At 41.1% G+C, this 20843-nt stretch overlaps 1 protein-coding gene across 12 annotated transcripts in view; it reads right to left on the bottom strand.

Annotated features, from left to right (window-relative positions):
* Positions 1–20843, bottom strand: part of KALRN (kalirin RhoGEF kinase) — a 513896-nt gene that overhangs the window by 114806 nt on the left and 378247 nt on the right. For all 12 annotated transcript variants that reach the window (XM_083487460.1, XM_083487445.1, XM_083487444.1 and 9 more), the window contains 11 exons: positions 19154–19272; positions 17704–17770; positions 16846–16955; positions 15586–15655; positions 14708–14797; positions 8818–8910; positions 6734–6845; positions 5821–6011; positions 5411–5512; positions 3223–3365; positions 2091–2193 (listed from right to left, as the gene is read on the bottom strand). In XM_083487460.1, the coding sequence (XP_083343586.1) occupies positions 2091–2193; positions 3223–3365; positions 5411–5512; positions 5821–6011; positions 6734–6845; positions 8818–8910; positions 14708–14797; positions 15586–15655; positions 16846–16955; positions 17704–17770; positions 19154–19272 (1200 nt within the window). The remainder of the gene's footprint in view (positions 1–2090; positions 2194–3222; positions 3366–5410; positions 5513–5820; positions 6012–6733; positions 6846–8817; positions 8911–14707; positions 14798–15585; positions 15656–16845; positions 16956–17703; positions 17771–19153; positions 19273–20843) is intronic.

The following is a 20843-nucleotide window of genomic DNA, read 5'->3' as shown; positions in this document are numbered from 1 at the left end:
ACAGGTTTGCTCTGCCAACAATGCTGCTTATGATATTTACCCTGCTTCTGGAAAGGACATATGTTCGATCATGGAACAGACTCCCTCAGGTGGTTGTGGACGCTCCTTCATTGGAGGTTTCTAAGCAGAGGTTGGATGGCCATCAATGGTTTAGTTCAGATTCCTGCATTGCAGGGTTTTGGACTAGATGACCCTTCCAACTCTACACTTCTATAATTCTATGGCATGTACCATAACATTGTCCCAAATGTACCACAGACAATACTTTTCAGGCAGTTTAGGAAATTTTTTATACCTTTTCTGCTTTTGTACCTGAACCAAACAGTGTTATTTCAAGACTCAATAGCAATCATCAAACTACAGCTTAGTAATTGCTTCTGCATGATTCTAGATTCAGGTAGGTAGCCGGGTTGGTCTGACGCAGTCGAAATGAAATAAAAAAATTGTCCAGTAGCAACTTAGAGACCAACTAAGTTTGTTCTGGGTATAAGCTTTCGTGTGCATGCAAACTTCTTCAGATACACTGAATCAGAAGTCTGCATTCTGAATTGTGTGCCTTGGGACTCTATCTATCTATCTATCTATCTATCTATCTATCTATCTATCTATCTATCTGTCACCGCTGAAAGACCAGGAAACAATACCAAGCAGATGCATTTCTGTTCCCAATCAAATTAATATGGCAACTGAATATCCAGATCTGAACAATGCATTCAATGAAAACAGAATCCAATCATCTTCAAGCATTCCACTATGCCAAAGAGAGAAAAGATAGAGACTATTCAACCCCACAAAATGACTCCTTACCAGGTTTTGCACCTTGGACACCACACTAAAGTCTTGTGCTGTTCTTGCTGAAGTGCATTTGAGTTCCTGGACCTGGCAGCCCTCTTCATATGTGGTTTATCAATTCCTGACAGGGCCTCTTCTAACACCACCAATTTCCAGGGTCCAACAAGCTCACATTCCCCATCTGTCTATGCCTCCAAGCAATTGTGCTGTACAATCTGAAATGTGTGCCTTAAAATTTTGAGGAAGCAAGCAGAGCCTCCCTCAATCCAGATCCTGATGGCCACCAGAATACTGAAAGAGTTTCTGGGCTACAAATCACACACTAATCTACTTACAACCTTAAAAACATTCCTTCCCCAAGTGACTACTTAGTTTGCTTTGCTAATCAGCCCTACTTAGTTTGCCCTGCTAATCAGCCCTTGCCTCCTTGCCCATCCTTCCTCCTCCACCTGCTATTACAGAGCAGGAGTAACACATGGACATTACTTGGAAAGGAAAGTCTTTTCCATGTTATGGTGCCACAGATTTGAGTGCAACTCAGCTCTTTTACATTTGCATCACATAAATTCTTGGTGATAACTACTTAAGGATGACGTGCAATTCACAATGCCAATGTGCCAAGAAAAAAAGAAAAAATAACCATGGATCCAGTTTATGGAGTGAATCCAACCTGGCTGCTTTACTTTTCCAGGATGCTCCCACTCACAAAGAATGAGTTGTATTCAATTGTGTCTCTTCAATGAGAGAAGGGCAGTTTGATCCAATTGAAGCTTCTATGAGTAGAAAGGCAGAAACATTGAATCATAGAATCTTTGAGTTGGAAAGAACCCAAAGGTCATCTATTCCAACCCCCTGCAATGCAGGAATCTCAGCTAAAGCATCCCTGACAGATGGCCATCCAACCTCTGCTTAAAAACCTCCAAGGAAGGAGAATCCACAACCTCCTGAGGGAGACTGTACAACCTCCTGAGGGAGGAGGTAATATTTTCTGTGCCCCTCAAATCTGCTCCAGAGGATGTTTTTGAATAGAATGGAAAGCGGCACAAGGGAAATTTGAAAAAATCATCTCCTGTCCCTTTCCACTCATGGAAACCTCCACAGGATCAAAGAGACTTCTGTCAGCTGAGGGACAAAGTTGGACATGACCTGATATGAACTCTATGCAGCAATGGCACGTAAACTGACAGTTTAAGCAGTTCCAGAAAGATAGAACACTTAATTTTTATCTCTGACTACAGTTTAATACAGTACTTCGGACTCTTCTACAGCAGTGCTATATTTTCAAGAACAAATCCTACCTTGTCACTGTCCACTGTATTTTGAGAAGTTCTGGATGCAATTGAAATTGTGTCTGGCTGACTGCTCCCATCTCCTTGGCTGTCGGCATCTTCTCCTCCCTCTCTGCGGGGAAAGAACCAGAAAATTTCGTCAATGGATTTGAAAACTGCTCTGCTAGTGTGTGAAAAGTCAGTTGCTCAGCCGATCACATTTGTGTTACAACTCAATCTGTAATTTAGAATGATGTCACCTCTACCATGAAGCTAGCACATAATAACCATGTTTGCTCTTGGAAATTGACTATCCTGGGCTTATATGGTGACAGCAATGTTTCTTAAAATAGCTCTGTAATGAGGGTGGCCTGCCCATAGCCCATTCTGCTTGGATTTCTCACATAACCAAACCAAGCTATCTAGATTATAGCCTTGCTGTTTTGGAAAACGGACGCCAATTGCCAAGGGTCATTTCTCAGTCCTTGCATTTTTAGTAGTTTGAATTAAGAAAGCATAACAATCTTTAAGGAAAAACATATTTAAAACATTAATGTACTTATACCCTTCCCCTCCATTTTATATATTTCCTCCATTTTACAAGAGTTTGGAGTATTTCCTACCTTTCCATTCAAATGTTCTCTCTGTAAGTCATACTATTGTGATTTTTTTTGGTATGTAGCAGGGGGCAGGTTGTATGCCTGAGTCCCTTCTAATTCCTGAATCCAACAAAGATTCAATTGCTGGAATAGCCAGGCAAGTTTCTTGGTAATGGCTGGCTAAGTATGGGTTGCTAAGGTAACAAAGGAAATGGCTCCAAGCTAGAGGTAAAATGGTTCAGTTGGGGGGGGGGCTCCCACATATAACTGTTAGTTAGAAAGACCAGAGTTGAGGAGTGTGAACTAGAAGCAAGGACCCAGCTGGGCAGCTGAGAGACAGAGCCATGCCTGATTTCTGCTGGATTCAAGGTTATGGCTATGGGAGAAACTGATCCCTGTAGACAAAGTTTATTGTGCTGTTGATATTCACTGAAACAGCTATTTATACAATTTCTCCCTCACTGACAAATCTTCACAAAGCCATTGCATAGCAAACCAATTACCTTAAGCAGAGCATCAAGTGATTAAAAATCATGACTATTCCAAGGAATTACTAAGATTACCTCTTACTGTTGTTTCTTTGCTTTGCTGGGGTTTTGGGGAGCTGTATTGGCTCTTTCAAGGCTCCCTTTAAGTGTATCATCCTTTCCTGAATCACTTCCCGAATATTTTTTATCCACTCTTGTTTTGTTTCAATATTGGATGCCTAAAGAATTCAACAGAGAAAGCAGAAGTATGGCTTCATGTTCTAGTGCTTTGTTTCAGTTTCTTCCATTCCTTTGTTCTTCATTAGAGAACAATCTGCCTGGGTAAATCATAAGTAGTTCAAGTGTCAAAAGCACCTGACCAGCTGCTTTAGCAAAAACCAGATAAATGTGTGTAGTACATGAAATACAATCCGCCTGACAGAGGGGGAAATAGGATGTTGTTCCATAACTAGGATTTCTGTATGCTACAAGGTCCTTGTTAAAACAAAATCAATCAGCAAAAATGACCAGCTTGTTCAGGTGGTGAAAAAATCGTTAGAGTCAAAACAATCCAGAGAGACTGGGCAGTAGTTAAGGGAGGGGGGAATACTATAAAGGAACTTTCAGTGAACTTGATTCTCTTCTGCTATAAGCAATGAATAGCAAATACATTCCTTACGTCACACCACGTCAACACCACAGACTATTTCCCCCTTCCCCCCTCTCTCCCCCCACAACTGCATGATGTCTATAACAATAGTGTCTCATACTGAACATAAACCAACTATGAAAAAGACTCTATGAATTGAAAATGGAGACGCTATATGTCCTCTTCCTTGTTTATGTGTTTGTTTTTTAGCATAAGAAAATCTTTAATAAAAACTATTTTTTTAAAAAAACAAACCTGCAGACTACTTCAGTCTCATGAATCTGATAATTTGTACCTGATCTGCATTCAATTGGACCACATGGATTTTTCCTAGCAATGCTTGGGCATGATTTAATTTCCTATCAACCTTCTAGACCTTACTTTAAAAAAAAAAATTAACTTGCTAGGTGCCTTGTTTTAGTTAGGAAAGTATGTTGTCTATCAAGGGTGCCATCATTCTCTTTCAAGCCTTTGAAAGGTGTGTTGTTTGATTTGTAAATCAAATGAACTTTCAGGTTACAAGTACCCAGGAAATCCTTAGAGAGGCAGATCAATATTGCAAGATGGTCCTAAGTCTGTAGCCTTAAGGAATGTGACTAGAGAGTGTGCGGAATTTGTGTGTAAGCCTTCATGATTAATTTGTTGTTGTTTTTTGCTCCATTTGTGGGTTGAGTTTGTTTTTCTATAACCTTTCCACGTAAAACCCTTTTCTTAAGAAATTATTGTATCACTTTAGTACACTTTTATCTACGCTTCATTAAAACCTTGTTATCTCTGATTATTCACCATGCATGTCTTAAGCCAAGTTCTATGTGGGTGGCACTGTGGGTTAAACCACAGAGCCTAGGGCTTGCCGATCAGAAGGTCGGCAGTTCGAATCCCCTCAATGGGGTGAGCGTCCGTTGCTCTGTCCCAGCTCTTGACAACCTAGCAGTTCGAAAGCATGAAGTGCAAGTAGATAAATAGGTACCGCTCTGGCGGGAAGGTAAACGGCGTTTCCATGCGCTGCTCTGGTTCGCCAGAAGCAGCTTAGTCATGCTGGCCACATGACCCGGAAGTTGTACGCTGGCTCCCTTGGCCAATAAAGTGAGATGAACGCCGCAACCCCAGAGTTACCCACGACTGGACCTAATGGTCAGGGGTCCTTTAACTTTATGCTACTTTAAGTTGTTCTTGGGGAGACATGAGGAAAACTTTTAGGCCAATTGGTGATAAGTAGCTTGGCGGGGGGGGGGGGGTGTAACCCAATCACTTGCTGGTAGAAAGCCCTAAAACGGGGAGAGTGGGTGAACAGGAGCCATTGTGTTTGGCAGGATCTGCATCCCCATCACAGCACAGGACCCAAGGTGGCTAAATCATATGGGCACAGCATCCTAACTCCTACCTCAAGGCCAGTTCAGCTGCTACATCATTATGAATGCAACATCATTAGGTGGACTGTATAGGTATGCAGACTCCCAGCTGTGGAAGTAGAGAACTGCTAAGGAACCACAGTCTGAAGAACTGGACTCTATTCTACATCAAACTCAATATCAAACTGCCAGCTGTACCACAGAGCTAGATTTATCTAACAACATATGGCTGCTGAGGTAGAACAATGCGATGAAGACACAGAAAATAAACTTGGAGACTCACTTTCAGCACTGTTTTGTTATCTGAGGAGGGAGTCCGTCCAGACCACAAGGCAAATTTGCAGGGATCTCCTTCCACATGCTCTGTCACTCCCAGCTCTGAGGTCTGTTAAGAAAGAGAGATGGTTGGGAAACACATTTTCTACAGATTTGGAACTGAGGCTAGGAAGAAACTCACATCTAGTATCATACTGCAACGAATGTAACTTTATTGAATAGTGTTAAGCCTTTTCAGGTATCCTCTGCACATTGCTTCCCAAGTAAAGTAGAATAAAGCTAATCCTCATGGGATGTGGCACCAAACTGCTAGCATCTTCCAAATTTGGTACAAAGACATGCACACCTTAATTCCCTGCCCTTCATACTTAAAAAATAAGACCATACAAACATTCATCCTAGTCTCAGCAAACATACCAGTAATTTGTTCTTGTAAACATATTTAGTGTGCCCTGCAGAATCTTTGATCTCTTTGCTGAAAACAAGAGAAATTTCAAAGAGAAACAAATGTCTCTCACGACCCTTCCGGATGAGAGATTTGGGGTCCCACACTTGAAAGGAATCTTGAAGGATCAGTTCTCCCTGAACATCCAGATTTTCATCAAATCCTACATATAAAACAAATCAGATCAAATGAAAAACATAAAGATCATGAAATGAAGTTGGTTTTAGACAAACTGATAAGACAGAGACTGAGAAATGAAACTTGTTCTCTAAAGAATTACCAAAAGTAAGGGAAGAGGACATATGTGCCATATCTATAAATGCCATGAAATTCTGTGCAAGTCTGAGATTGTGTCTGACCTCCTTGCCATATCAATCTTGTGTTCCACCACCGAGACCCCCTTTTCCTTCCATAAATGGGGTGAGGAAGCAATGGCCCTTTGGAACTCTGATGCAAATACACACTTGCTAAAGTTGTACAAAACTACTGTACAGAACAAATATATATATTATGCAACAAGAGGAAAAGGGATTGGTGAAGATGTGTCGAGAAAGGAATGGGGTACTAGTTTAACTTGGACAAAGTGTGGCAACTTCAAGGAGGTATGTTGTGTGTTGAAAACAAAAACTTTTAAGAATGTGTGGCACAAGTTATAGACAGTCTCAAGTTCTTTCTTTCTTTCATTCTTTCTTTGGGAGCAGGAATCTGCAAAGTTAGTTAGTAAAGCCAAGTATCTGTAAATGCAGTTATCTATTTATCCATCCAAAAGAACGCTCACTTCTGCACTTACTGGCGTATTCATTCATGTATGTGTGTATGTATGTATGTATGTATGTATGTATGTATGTAGTAACATTCCTCTCCCTGCTGTCAAAATATGCTTACCTTCCAACATGCTAACATGCATGGCATCATTGGCTTTCTTGGGAACACTGAGCATCACTTCCAAACCATCCTTGAGTTCTCCCTTCCCTTCTTCACAGCATGTTAAAAGCTCCTGAAGAGAAACAGAAAACAAAACTGAACCCCATAAAAGATTGCTGCTTCCTTATTTTGCAGTCAATAAGAACATTCAAATCAAAGTATTAGGCACCTGGATGAGTGTGTATCTTGTCAGATGTAGAGAATGTTTGTGATGGGATGATGAGCTGCTTGTGCGTAAAATCCTAGTCCCTCAGAGTTTGGTCAGCGCTGATTTGGTCAGCTGGTCCATAGACTCCGCCCTGGGCGCCCGGGAAAGTTCGTCTTTCACAGCCGAAGAAAGCCCTTCTTCAAAAAGCATTTGTATGGGTTCCGCTGCTAGATCCCACCCCAATTTATGGATCAACATGGTAAACTCAGTCCAGTACTCACGGACAGATCGGCTCCCCTGTTTGCAAGCCATTAACTGTCTGCACACTACTCCCTGCTCAATATCGCTGGAAAACATCAGGTCCATGGCACGAAAAAACTTCCTCGTGTCCTTTAGGATGTCATTATTCACTGCCATCAGGGGCCTAACCCAGTCCTTCGCCCCCCCTTCGAGGTGGCGAAAAGTCATCGTCCGGAAAGTCATCAAACTGCAGATTGAGGGCATATTGCATCTCTGTCCTAAAGGCATGATAGTTCCTGGGCTCCCCCCCAAACTTCTGCACCAATCCTGGCACCTTTCTGGCGAGCGGGGTGGCTTTTCCCTTTTCTGCATCCTGAGCCCTCCTCTCCTCAAGCCTCGCCGTCTGCAGCGCTAGCTGGACCTCCAACAACCTGTACCTTTCTTCCAGGCTTGGACCCGCTCCAGCTCCTGCTTCTCCGGTTCCGGCTGGGTTGCTCATGATGCCTTTCCCTGCACAAGCTGCTTTCAAGGACTGTCGGAATGCTGTGATGGGATGATGAGCTGCTTGTGCGTAAAATCCTAGTCCCTCAGAGTTTGGTTAAGTCCGCAAACCTCTGTCTGTAACAGAGCCCCTTAAGCATGGCTCCGTCAGTCGCTGGCAGATTCCGACAGTGGCTGCTTACGGAATCTCTTCCAACATAAAAGCTCCTTGACGGAAACGCATCTTCTGGACTCACGGCGTGACAGTTTCCGGCGAGGAGTGGGTGTCCCTATAGGAGGTCCTGAAACCTCCCCACTGCCTTCGCTGGAAGTGTCTCTGAGCCATCCCTCCCGCTCACTTTCCCTCGGAGCTCCTTCTCTCCCCCTGCTGGTTCCCTCTTCAGCTGCTGAGTCTCTCCCAACCTCTGAGAGCCCTTCCACCTCCTGTCCCTCCGATGGCAGTTCCCTGACAATGTTGATATAACTTCAATAACAAACACTCACTCTCCACTTTACTGAATATTAAAGTTAAGTTCAGTAGGGGGTATTATTATCACAATATTGCTTCAGCCCGTCTTCTCCTTTGTGACCCAACCATCTCTGAGCTCCACCCAGTGACTTTGCATGTGACCCATGCCATTTTGATAGTGACTTGCAGACGAGCAAGCATGTGGGTTCCTGGAGAGATTATAGTGACTGCTATGCTCCTCCTCCAGTTCTGCTGCTGCCACATTACCTGGGGCAAAGCTATGGTTTGGCGTAACAGTATATCCAAACCCAGGCTTGTGGTTTGTCTTACTACAGACAAACCATGAACCACAACTATGGTTTGTTCTTGGTTTACAACTCATGCTTTGTTTAGAGGAAACAAACCACATGCTCAGGTTCAGATGTGATGCTAAGCCAAACCGTGGCTTAGCCCTGGGTAGCACAACAGATGCAGGACCAGGAGAGGACAAGGAAGAAACGCAACATATATTATTATAACAATGAAAAACTTAATGATTCTCCAAGCCTGCTATCTAGTATCACAATGCACCTTGTAAATGAAATCTAAGTTAGATTACTCAATCTGAGCCTGTGTGGGATTCACATTCCTCTCAGTTAGTGTACCATCAGTTAAATAAAGGCATATGCAAATAAGTATCATAAGAGTAGAAACAAATCACTGATGTACCTTCAATAAAAGCTGGTATTTGGTAATCCTCTGGACAGGTTTGATTAAGTATGAGGAAATGGAGTTGGCCAGACCATGCCTCTGCTGAATTTCCTTTAAAAAAGTCAAAACAAAACCACAGTTAAGTTAAACATATAAATAGAACATGATGAAAAAGTTCCTAGACTTAGTCAGTTTGAAAAGCAGCCACACATAATCAATTTTAGCTGCACAATACCTGGGCTGACCAGTTTTTTTTTTTTTTTGAATAGATAATTATTATGTGGTTACCTGATGGATAACAGTATATCCACAGAGAAATTTTATAACATTCCTTGTGGTCATTGAGGGAGACCTTTCAATACAAATATGTCAGTTAAGGCTTTCCCAATAAAATAATAAATGGTTTGTTTTAAACAGATCTTTACTCCCATAAAAAGGTGACTTTTTCTTGATAATTAACATTAAAGGCTAGATCAATTTTAATATTTTGGCAGGGATGGTGGGGGAATCATTAAACCCCTTCTACATATGGAAATTTGGATTGCTTTTTAACTTGCAGGAACCCTTTGAGCATGGTTTACTAAATCTGAGTGAAATACAGCTCCAACAAAATTAATGGGGCATAATATGTATTGTTCCTTTTCTGTCCAGCAAACAAGAGAAAGCCAGTTAAATCTTCCTGATTCTCATCACAATCCGTAGACATAGGAGAGTTCTCCCTGCCTTCTTCAAATTGCTCCTAAACTGAAGTGCTTTGTTTCTGTGTAGTCTATCTACACAAAGATGTGCAGTGACACAATTTAAAATTTCCCCAAACAAAAGTGTTTGGCACTGCTCAAGTTATGACAGAGCAGGACAAGGGAGTTTGTTATGAAATCAGTAAGGCCTAACTCCTGACTCCCCCTCTCCTATTTTAGCAAAACCATGTTCTTAAGGGGTGATTACAAAAGGTAACAAGGCCAGGCCCACTCTGGACCCTTACAATTTGAGCTACTGCAGTGCATGTAGCAAGAACAAGCAGCAGCTGCTCTCAGAAGAAGGTGCAACTTTGACATTGTATAGTTCCAGTCTGGAGAAATCAGGAAGCAGCAAGAATCCACCTATGTGTTAAGAGAGTTGCTGAGTAAAGACAGTCAGCTCTGCTTCATTTCCAAGACACAACGTAATGCTTTAGTGAATGATGCTCTGTTTTGCCCCATGACTGATTCCCATTTCAACAGTCAATTACTGTAAGAATTACTTTAAGGATATGTACAAAAACTAGTGTGTCGATCGTAACTTCTGATAAAAAGTTTCTCCTCACACTGAGAAAACTTAGTTGGCCGTGGCTTCTCAGAGCATGTGGCATGGATAATGAAAGACTTGCATGTAGTCACAAGTTACAATCTATACGTGGGTTTCTTATTAATTTCAATTGCATGTAGGGTTACATATAGCATACAGTGCATGTGCAGGAGAAAGCTTTCAGCTCAAGGGCCACATTCCCCATGGGTAAACATCTGGAGGCCACATGCCAGCAGGAGGGAATAAAGCAAAAGTAGGTGGGGGTGGAACCACATACACACCCTATTCACATCCCTTTCACACCCATCCTTCCACACAAATACACATTTGGGTGCATGCTTTTGTATAACATTCAGCTTTCCCTGTTCCAGATTCTCCAGATTCATCTTATCAGGCTACTCCTTCCTACAGTTCAGGGCGACAGAAGTTTTGCTCTCCTTCCCTTCCACCCTCTTCATCTCAGTCTCTGTGTCTCTCTGCCCTCCCCCATCTCTGTGTATTATCTCTCGCTTTTTCAAGTAGCCCTATGCTATTTGTCTTTTATATCAAGCTGGGCTCTCTGTCCCCAGTGGGACAATGACAACAGAAAGCTTTCTTTCAATCAATCTAACAACAACAGGGCGGTGTGTGAGAGAGAAATCTGAAGTCTGATTTTGCTTATGTTGGTTGTGACTGAGGGACATGAAACAACTCTGATTGGGATAATTATTGCTTTGGGATAAGTGGGAGGCAGCAGTAATGGACAAGTGCCTCTGAACATACCCAAGTGCTTTTGGAAGAAGTCGAGAGCTGCAGAAAACTCCCTGGAGCATCCAAGCACTTCTGAGAGCAGGCAAGAATGCCAGAGGAAGAATGGAAAGGCACAGACACTTCTTTGAATATACAAGTGCTTCCAAGCATGGAGGCTGTTGACTTACTTTGGCAGGCATTGGTATGAGGGTTTGGGCCTATGCTGATGAGAGTATAGGGCTTGAAGGAGAGGGTGCTGGATTAACAGAAAGGCTGTGAGTGCTGGATGTGGCCCCTGGGCCCCTGGTTCTCCATCCTTAATATAGTTCTTCTTTTGTTTAGTTCAATAATCCTTTCAACTGTGCAAAGTACAGTGGTGCCCCGCAAGACGAATGCCTCGCAAGACGGACAACTCGCTAGACGAAAGAGTTTTCCGTTTTGGAGGTGCTTTGCAAGACGATTTTCCTATGGGCTTGCTTCGCAAGACGACAATGCCTTGCGAGTTCCTGCGGGTTCCCCCCCCTCCCCCCCTTTTTCTAAGCCGCTAAGCCGCAAAGCCTCTTATCATCTGATCCGATCAGCAGATAAGCCACTAAAAGCCGCTAAAAGCGCTAATAGCGCTAATCCGTCAATGGGCTTGCTTTGCAAGACAAAAAAACCGCTAGACGAAGAGAATCACAGAACGGATTCTTTTCGTCTTGCCAGGCACCACTGTAGACCCAAGTTATCATTCTCTGAGAGATCATGTTTTCTCTTAGGCCACCCACTGAGTTCTTCCCTGTTTTGTTACACAAACTGCAAGTACCTTCCATACAGAAACTGTGTGCAACAAGTGAAGGGGCCCTAATTAGTTCAGTTTCCCTGATGCTTTTGAACCTAGTTGCACAGAATGAGATGACACTATTCCTTATCCCTGTGTAGGAAGCGCAGCTCTCATATGGATGGGCAAGGAAACATGCATGTGAAGCCACATTCAATCCCTGAATGAATTTTGGCTCATTGGGAACGAAGCAGGTGAATGCAGTCCTTATCACTGGTTTGTTTTTGTTTTTATTATGTATTGTGTATTTTGTGTTCTCATTTTGTATTTTTGTATTGTGAACTGTCCTGCGATGTTCCAATGAAGGGTGGTATACAAATTCAATTAATAATAATAATAATATGGTACCACCACCTGCTAAAATGAGCATCCAGCTGCCCTGTAGGCACAGGTGGGCCGGGTTGAAGACGGATCCTGCTGAGCCCCTTGGCTTCCTGACCAGTGCCCAATCTGTCTGACCACTGGCATCAGGCCTCACAGAGAGCAGCAGTACACTGACGGTGATCCCAGGACACACAGACATGGTTCCCAAACACACTGTTGTCCTACCCAATGCCGCCCCAAACTGTAACCCTCACCCTGCTGTGAAATACACACTCTCATCATGGCCCAGCCTCCTCAACTGCATCCTGATCAGGATTAATCTGCATCCTTGATATGGTCCCTACCTGGGCCACTGGATGCTGTGTGTGGAGGCACACAGTATATGTGATCTTTAGATGAGGAATTGTACATAAATTTACTAAGTAAATAAATAAATAAATAAGTCACAGGTAAGCTGTCTTCTGGTTCAGCCATGTTAAAGCAGGAGAAGCCACAATGCCCTGCAGGCTGGATTCAGATAATTTTAGTGGAATGAGGCCTCCACAACCCACTCTTTGTGCACTTTGCCTGGGTTATGCCCAGTATTGTTGGCTTTTAATCTATCTTGTGCCAGATTTTCAATGTTAGTTTAGACTGCTGTCAGCTCACACTAAAAAAAAAATCAGTTCTAAGTATAAGGCCAGAATTAGACAAGAAGATATCTGATAATGTTCCCAGAGGACCTAATTTCCACCATAATGTTCCCCATCTCTGATTTTCTGCTGCCCTCCTTCTGAAAATGACACCTGAAGAGGTGCCAAATCAAGCAAGGGACATTTTGCAGTCTTTTTGCATGATTGAATGACTATGTGAGCAGCTATGACAAAGTACAGTCAGACTAACTCTCCAAAATGCACAAAAAGTCAGCTTCTTTTTCTTCCTGTTGCTTTTCAGGAAAAGGGATTTTCTAGCCTAGAAACTGAAAAAGAGAAAGGAAAAATCTACCACTCATTTGCAAAATATAAATGGGATGAAACATCAACTTTTTTTTGTATTAAGCATTATCAGAATATTTCCAACCAGCATAACGCAGCTGGGCTAGAAAAGCTTAGCCAGGCAAATGCGTTCTAATCTGTGTCAATACCCTGTTAAACATGTAAATCTGCTGAAATGTTATATCCCTTCCAGAAACCTTTGAGTAGGAAAGAATGCCACCTGCTGGTTCATATATTTAACTATCACACATATTTTCACCAAAGGGACAGGGATAATTCTAAAAGAGACTCCTATGGGACGCTGCCCAATTAAAAAGAATAATACTCTCTCCACCTTTCTTTTTCCTTAACTCACTTGAAAATGTTCTAAACAATGAGCTAAAAAGAGAAAATGTAATCAAGGGCGTGTAATGAGGCGAGTCATATAAGACTTTAACAGCTGCATCTAGGTGGAAAGACTGCCAAGGGATGATATTTGTAATTTGAGCTTAATCTTAATGAGATTAATCATTATGCTAAGTAGAGCAGGGACCCAGCCAAACTGGAGTCCTACCTATAGCGCAAGCTGAGAGTGGTTCTGTGCAGTAAAAACTCTTATTTTTGGTTCCTGAAAAACTGCCTTGGCTCAGAGCAAAGAAAGCAGTGGTTGACAGGGTATTTTCATTGGGTAAACAGCATTTGGAAAAAGAGTTAACCTTCATTCCACAGTGCTGCTGTCCTAATCTGGAATGGGTTCCTTGTGGCTGTTATCTGCTGAAAAGAAGGCAGAACCAGTCACAGATCTCTAATGTTTCACCTAGTTTGGCCCCAAAAATTGTTTAAAATTAAGCAATATTCATTTCATAGAATCATAGAATCATAGAGTTGGAAGAGACCACAAGGACCATCGAGTCCAACCCCCTGCCAAGCAGGGGGTTATCCCCCCCAAACTTTTAAATTTATATATATTTTTATCCCCCCAAACTTTTAAATTTATATATATTTTTAATATACATAGTCTCAAATATTAGGGGTAAATTTGAATCCTATTAATAAAATGTAGGTAGCACAATCCAAATTTTAGCAAAAAGTCCCAAATCACTGCGATTAGAATTTGAAATTTCTCACTCAAATTTGAGTTGGCCATTGAATTTACACTTCTGTTAATGGAATCAGACCAGGATACAAAGAGCTGTATGGGAAAATTAAAATGTACCACTAGTGCATCAGGGCTTTGGAGACTTCAGGAGAGCAGATTTAATCTAAACTCCTCGCCAATAGCAATGGGTTTGATGAAGTGGCATAACCACCACCACTTGCACAGTCCTTCCACACAAACTGGCCAGGGCAGAAGGTTTTGCTGCAGCAGCTCACAGGTCTGGATTGGGTCCACTGAGATAGATAAACCACAAGCCCAGGGTCAGACATACAGTAATGCTAAGCAAACTATGGCACAGCTCCAGGTAGCACAGCAGTAGGACTGGGGAAGGCGTTAAACAGTCACAATGTTTACTACAAGTATGCACATACTTGCATGTTCATATTTAGCCATGGTTTGGCTTAGTGCTATGTGTGAACTGGGCCAGTGCAGTTCTAATTTTTCAGTGGCAGCCAGGAGAAAATGAGATGAGAGGGAAACCGAGGCAGCCATCAAGTCTCTGCTGCATGGTGTCTAATACCACATGCGCAAAAAACTCTCATATAACCAACAAGCCTCCAAACTGGATAGCCATTGCAACAGCAAAAGAGCAGAACATGTTATTGTCTAATCTGAAATAGAAAAACAATAAACGCTTACGTCGAAGAATGTTCCTGCATGTTCTAGGATTAGCTGGCTGGAGTCAGGCTTGTTTTTACAGTAGGTAACATACATCTGAAATTTATCTGCCTGTGAAAATAAACACCAAGAGGGGGGAAAGGCAAGATGATCAAGAGTTGTACTTGCACCATTTCCGATTCAACTTCCACAGAATAAATTAATACTTTATGGCTGTCCCCTCTAATTAGAAATGTACTGCAAATGAAAGGAACAATAAAAAGTATAACAGAGTATGTTAGACTAGTAGAAAAAAATCTACAAGAAAATCATGATTGCCTTTCCTATTAATTAAATGTGTGTCCTTTTGAAAAAAAATTCTATAGTGCCCACTGTCATATTTCAGTGTCTATTTAAAAGTCCTTTTTGCCACAGAAATATATCTTGCACAATATGTAAGATGAGGTGCTTAGAAATAATTAAATTAGGAACTGAGATTTTCTAAAAATCGAAATATAAATGTTGCTGTTACCTATGGTACTGTACACCTTAAAAATTCTGGATCTGTCTTAAACTTGTACTTAGTACATAGAAGTTATTGATCAAAACAAATCTATATTAGCAGATGAACTATGGAATTTCAAATTTTAAGTTGCATTTGTGTTATATTGATCTGATTGTCCATTGGCAGAAGTCTGGTGCCCTGTGATGATTTGCAACCTTTTGCAAATAGCGGACTTATTAGATGGCTGAAATTAATGTTTGAGGAAAACTTTCTATAAAGGTTCAATTACCATTCAACAAAGTACTGCCTGAAGAACTGCACAGTCCACTACTTTGGCCTACTTAAAGCTACTCAGTCCCTGTTACAAATGCTCAAGACATCCATTAATAAATGGTGCTATGTTAAGACTCATTACCCAGGTGACAAAGCAATGACCCACATCTTCAGGGAGTTGTTCATATTTTTCCAGTTCTTTCAGAAAAATGCTGAAAAAGTAAGAGAGAAGACTCTGGTTATAATATGCTTGCCCTACCTGCACCCGAACCAACCTGATACAAGATATTAAAGAGTGTACACCCTCCAACGCTATTTGGTTGAGTGACTCAGGGGAACATCACAACCACTTAGTAGAAGCAGGTGCTGGATGATGAAAAATGCTTTCATATATTTCACAGAAAAAAGGACCCTCCAAATTCATCTCAAATGTTGCTGAGCATAAAATCTGTCAGTAGATTACAGATGTGCAAACCTCAACCTCTGACATTTCAATAATCTTAAATAAATTATTTCACTTTTCCTTGAAATTCCTACAGACTTGATTCAGTCCCCATAATCCCTGACCACTGTGTGTTCTGGGTGGGACTGATGGAAGTTGTGGAGGTCATGTGTTCCCTATCCTTGCTATAGATGTTTCAGCTGAGCAGGACCTTTCAAATTCACTTTGATTTTTTCTTTATGAGACATTCAGTAGCAACTCTTCTTTTAGTACAGAATTAGTCACATTTCATGGTAGCTGAATGCAAGTTACTGAGCTTTGGTTACCTTATCCACATAGCAGGCCACACATGCCTGGCTGTAATACTTAGCATAATTGCCATGCCAATTTCCTTATTACGTAGAGTGTGAGTTTCAAAGTTGGGACTAGAACTGTCTTATTCCTGCTAGACATTGTAGGTCTGAGCAGATGAGTGGGGAGTGTCATCGCACAGAACATGTCTCCAGCCTGCATAAGCAGGTAGGCCAGGGCTGCCCAATATTTCTCATGTAAAAATCTATAGCACAGTTATTTTCCTCCTCCATAGCTCAGCACCTGTTCTTGCCACACATTAGCCCACTCCTGCAAATTGTTTGACACTTCATAATCAATTATATATGAAGCTATGAACGAGCATTGGGACTGAGTGCTCCTCTCCATGTCCCTCCTCTGCTCTGTGTCTCAGGGCACACTGGTTTCAGCATGAAGATCCTGGCTTGTATTAATCCAGAATTTGTTCTTGTTATGTCTGAACCAGGGAACTGTAGCTGACTGTTAAATAATAAGCCAGGGTCTACCCACCAGATCCAGTGTGTGATGCCAAAGGAGAGGAGCACTTGGCCTCAATGCTGGTTCCTGGCTTTGCAAAACAGGGTAAGCTTCCAAAAGGGTACCTTTCTCAAAGTGTTGAAGAATACGTACTTATTATGAAAGTCATAAATCTCCTGGATGTTGCCAAAAATTATGTGCTCTTTGTTAAGAATCCCTGGGGGTATCTCCTCCACTCCACTTGTCATTTCCCAGAGATAGGTCTAGAAGACAACAGCAGTTCTTAAACACAGAGACGAAGTGCACAACAAAAGAAAAGACCTTGCAGTTTTCTTGCCAAAGGCATAGAATATCTCAGAAAACATGGAGTTCTAAGCTAAAAGATAATAATAAAAACCAACACAACTAATAAACCAAAACAATGAATGTGGATGTTTCAGTGATAAGAAATAGATGTTTGATGTTCAGGCACACCTTCAATTAGTTCAAAGGTTCAGTTACCATAACCTTTTCTCTCTCTCTCTTTCTTTCTTTCTCTCTCTCTTTCTTTCTTTCTTTCTTTCTTTCTTTCTTTCTTTCTTTTGTTATGCATACAAAACCTTTTTCTGAGGTCCAAACTGAATGTTAGCTTTTTGTCTTAATAACAATAATTACATTTCTTACCCATGCTTCACCACAAACAATTTAAAAATACAACATTAAAAGCTGTATATTACTTATGGTGTTGCATGTCTACAGCAAGAGTAATATATCAGTTTTGAACACATACATTGCACCCACCTTCCATTCTACCTGTAGAAAATATCAAAGGCTTTTGCATTTTCAGATTGTTGAAACACAAACATCATGAACCAGCCTGCACAGTACAGCAAACCTCCACACAGGTCTCATCTAGGCAAGTTTATAATCCTTGAAAACCCCGCCGTAACTGAAGACCACAACACCACATCATGGTGGTAGTTATTATGAGCACCAGCCATCAGAAACAGTACAGAGTCTTTATAAACATACCTCTAAACATTCATGTAAATCCCTGACATAGGCCTTCTCAGTCTGAAGCAGTTCAGCCATGATGAATCTAGGAGCAGAAATGCATGGGAGTAAATCTGTATATTAAACACAAACTCTCTCTTTGTTATATTCTTCGTAAGAAAGAAAGAAAAATACTTTCAACGATACGTAGACCAATGCTATGGATATTTGCTGAAAGTAAGTGTACAGAATATTGTAGTCGTCATCTTTCTGGGCTGCCTAAATTGCACATTGTAAATGAAAGAATAAAATATTGTTTATGTGACCATCTCATCACATATTATAACATTTCAAGGTCATGGGTTCAAGCCCCACGTTGAACAAAAGATTCCTGCATTGCAGGGGGTGGACTAGATGACCTTTGTGGTCCCTTCCAACTCAACAATTCTATCATTTCCAAATTAGAAAAGCATTCATGTTAAGGGATGGAGGGATTACAAACTGGAAGTGTAGGGACTGCTTCATGCATGCAATAAGCAAGTGTGGACACTATTCTGCTTTCTCCAGTTTTTTGTAATGTATGAAAAGAGAACTTAAGTATCTCCTCTATGAAGTAGCAATCAGCCTGGGACTGGTGATATCCAGTCAAATCCACCCTAAGCCACAAAGCACACTGGGTGACATTGGATTGGGCCAGACATCTCAGTTTAAGTTATCTCACAGAATTGCTGCAGAGATAAAACAGGGGAAAGGAAATTGTGTATACTGTCTTGAGCTCTTTGGAGGAAAAGTGAGATATACTTTATGTTTCCTTGTATAAGACATCCCTATGTCTAAGACACCGCCTACTTTTGGGGACCCCAAATTTAAAATGGGCATATGTACTATCTGTGTATAGATGCCCCCAGATTTTTAACCTTATTTTAAAGTCTTATACACATAAAAGTATGGTAAGTGTTAATAAGTAAGTAAATAAAATGTAATTCCTCAAGCCATTTCTCCCTTCCCATCAGTTTACATTAGTTCTTAGTCTCTAGCATATTTGTATTTTCTCCCTGATTATGGAAATACATTTAGAATGTATCATATCATGTTTGAAGATTTATGTATTGTAGCCATCTCTGCATGTCTACGTAATTAGAATAATACTTGCATAATTCAATAAATTTCTAGAATCAAGTATAAATGTTGTTAATCTTGTTGTGGTTATATAAATATGAGTTTCTATCTTGATAAATAAGAATAAATTAGTATTTAGTTACACACACATAGAGAGAAAAAACAATTACGTTTTTAATTTATCAGGCATGGACTTATCCCACATATCTTACTTCTCTCCAAACTCTGGTCTTTTGTTTGCATAACATTCCTGCAAGGCTATCTCACCTGCCTCACAAATAGGTGGGCTTGGTGAATTGTTCACATGGAACTGCTGCTGTTTGTCATTCATGTGCTATGTTTTGTGAGGTGCCCATTTCCCACCACTTACTCTTTCTTTCTGGCTGACTTCCTTTTTTCTTCATTAGCTTCGTGATTGGCATCACGTAGCTTCACTTCGCGATCTGACAGACTTGCTGGAATGATGTCTAATTCCAGGTCCTTGTTATCCTGAAAAAGAGTAGTGTCTTGGATTTAAAATACATTTCTATGCTTTGTAAAAGTAAGCATATCTACAGTGAAAGAAAAGGCTATAGGGCTGGAAGAAAAGGAAAGGAAAGGAAAAAGAAAAAGAAATCAATCAAACAAACAACTGCACATACAGACCTATTAATGACTGGCTAAATGCATCACATATTTGGCAGGTGGTAGGAGGTTTTCAGTCCTTTCCCCCAACCAATTTGCTAGGCTTCATCAGCACCCCTTCCTCTCATTTGACTTTAGGAAGGGGATGGCTTTCCTCATGGGAATCCTGGGACACATCAGTGGTGGCAGCAAGCAGACACATTTTGTCTGCTCTGCAATATTGCCTCTGAGGGTTGTATTCTACTTTCCCCAAATGACAGCATTTGCTCAAATTTCATAAACGATATTTACTTGGTACATCTTTATTGCATTATTCCTTCAAATGAACCAGATCTGAATAAAAACATTGGCGTTGACCCCTGTGTGAGTAGAAGCACACTGTTGTTTGCACTAGTGCCTCTGAGCCGTCTTAAGAACAGCTTCTTCTCCAGAGCGATCTTGGCCCTGAATGGGAAGCCTGGACTTTGAAAGTCATCTAATCTTCCTTGCTGTATTATACTGTATTGTTTTAATTAGTGTTTTTATAGTTGTTTTGATTTTGTGTGGAGTGCCCTACCTGGGTGGATGGAGTGGATGGAGCAGCCAAGTAATTTCGTTGTCCCCGAGAGGGGGCAATGACAATAAAGATATTATTATTATTATTATTATTATTATTATTATTATTATTATTATTATTATTATGTAAGTGCCCAATTTTGCCAATCCCCCCTTTCTGCTGCAGTCAGCTTCACGGCATCCGATCCTTTTCCAGAAGGCCTTCCAATCTTCAGGAGCAGATTTTTAGGAGCCAAAATGGCCATAGGAAGAAGGTGAAGGTGACTGTCAGAGGAACTCACATATGGAAATTAGGATCCAATCCCTCTTTCTCACTTGAATGGTTATGAAGTGAATTTTTGAGGCAATAATTAAAAGTTAACGCTGCCCTGGCTTATACATGGTAACCTAAATCCGCTCTTCACGTGTCCTGCTGGCTATAACAGAATGGACTGCAAAACAGTAGATTTACCCAGAATAGCATCCATTTAGCTCTGTGGGACTCAAGTACATACACAAGGCCAGTGCCATCAACATGAAAAGCTATGTAACAGGCCATGTGCAGCCCAGTAAAATCTGCAGCTTTTCACAAGTAGCGCCAGGTAGGAATTAACTACAGATTAATCATTGATTTGCCCTGCTATTTTGAATGAATTACCATTTTGTCTTATGTTGACTGATCATCATCTACATGAATTTATACCTGGAAGTCCACTTGATTACTCCTTATAGCAACTTCCTGGGCACCCAACCAATCATTCCCCTGTCATCTTGTCTAGCCTTTGTGTCACAAAGGAACAAATTTGTGTCACAAAATCCACACCTAGTGTGCTCTGTCTTATGCCACTGCAAGGTAAGGCTGGCTATGTAATGCATGAAAGCATTTCCACATAAGACAGTGC

This window comes from Podarcis liolepis, assembly GCF_965112155.1.
Source record: "Podarcis liolepis genome assembly, chromosome: 1".
In the NCBI taxonomy this organism is placed as follows: Eukaryota; Metazoa; Chordata; class Lepidosauria; order Squamata; family Lacertidae; genus Podarcis; species Podarcis liolepis.
This window is presented reverse-complemented; position numbering and strand designations above follow the sequence as displayed.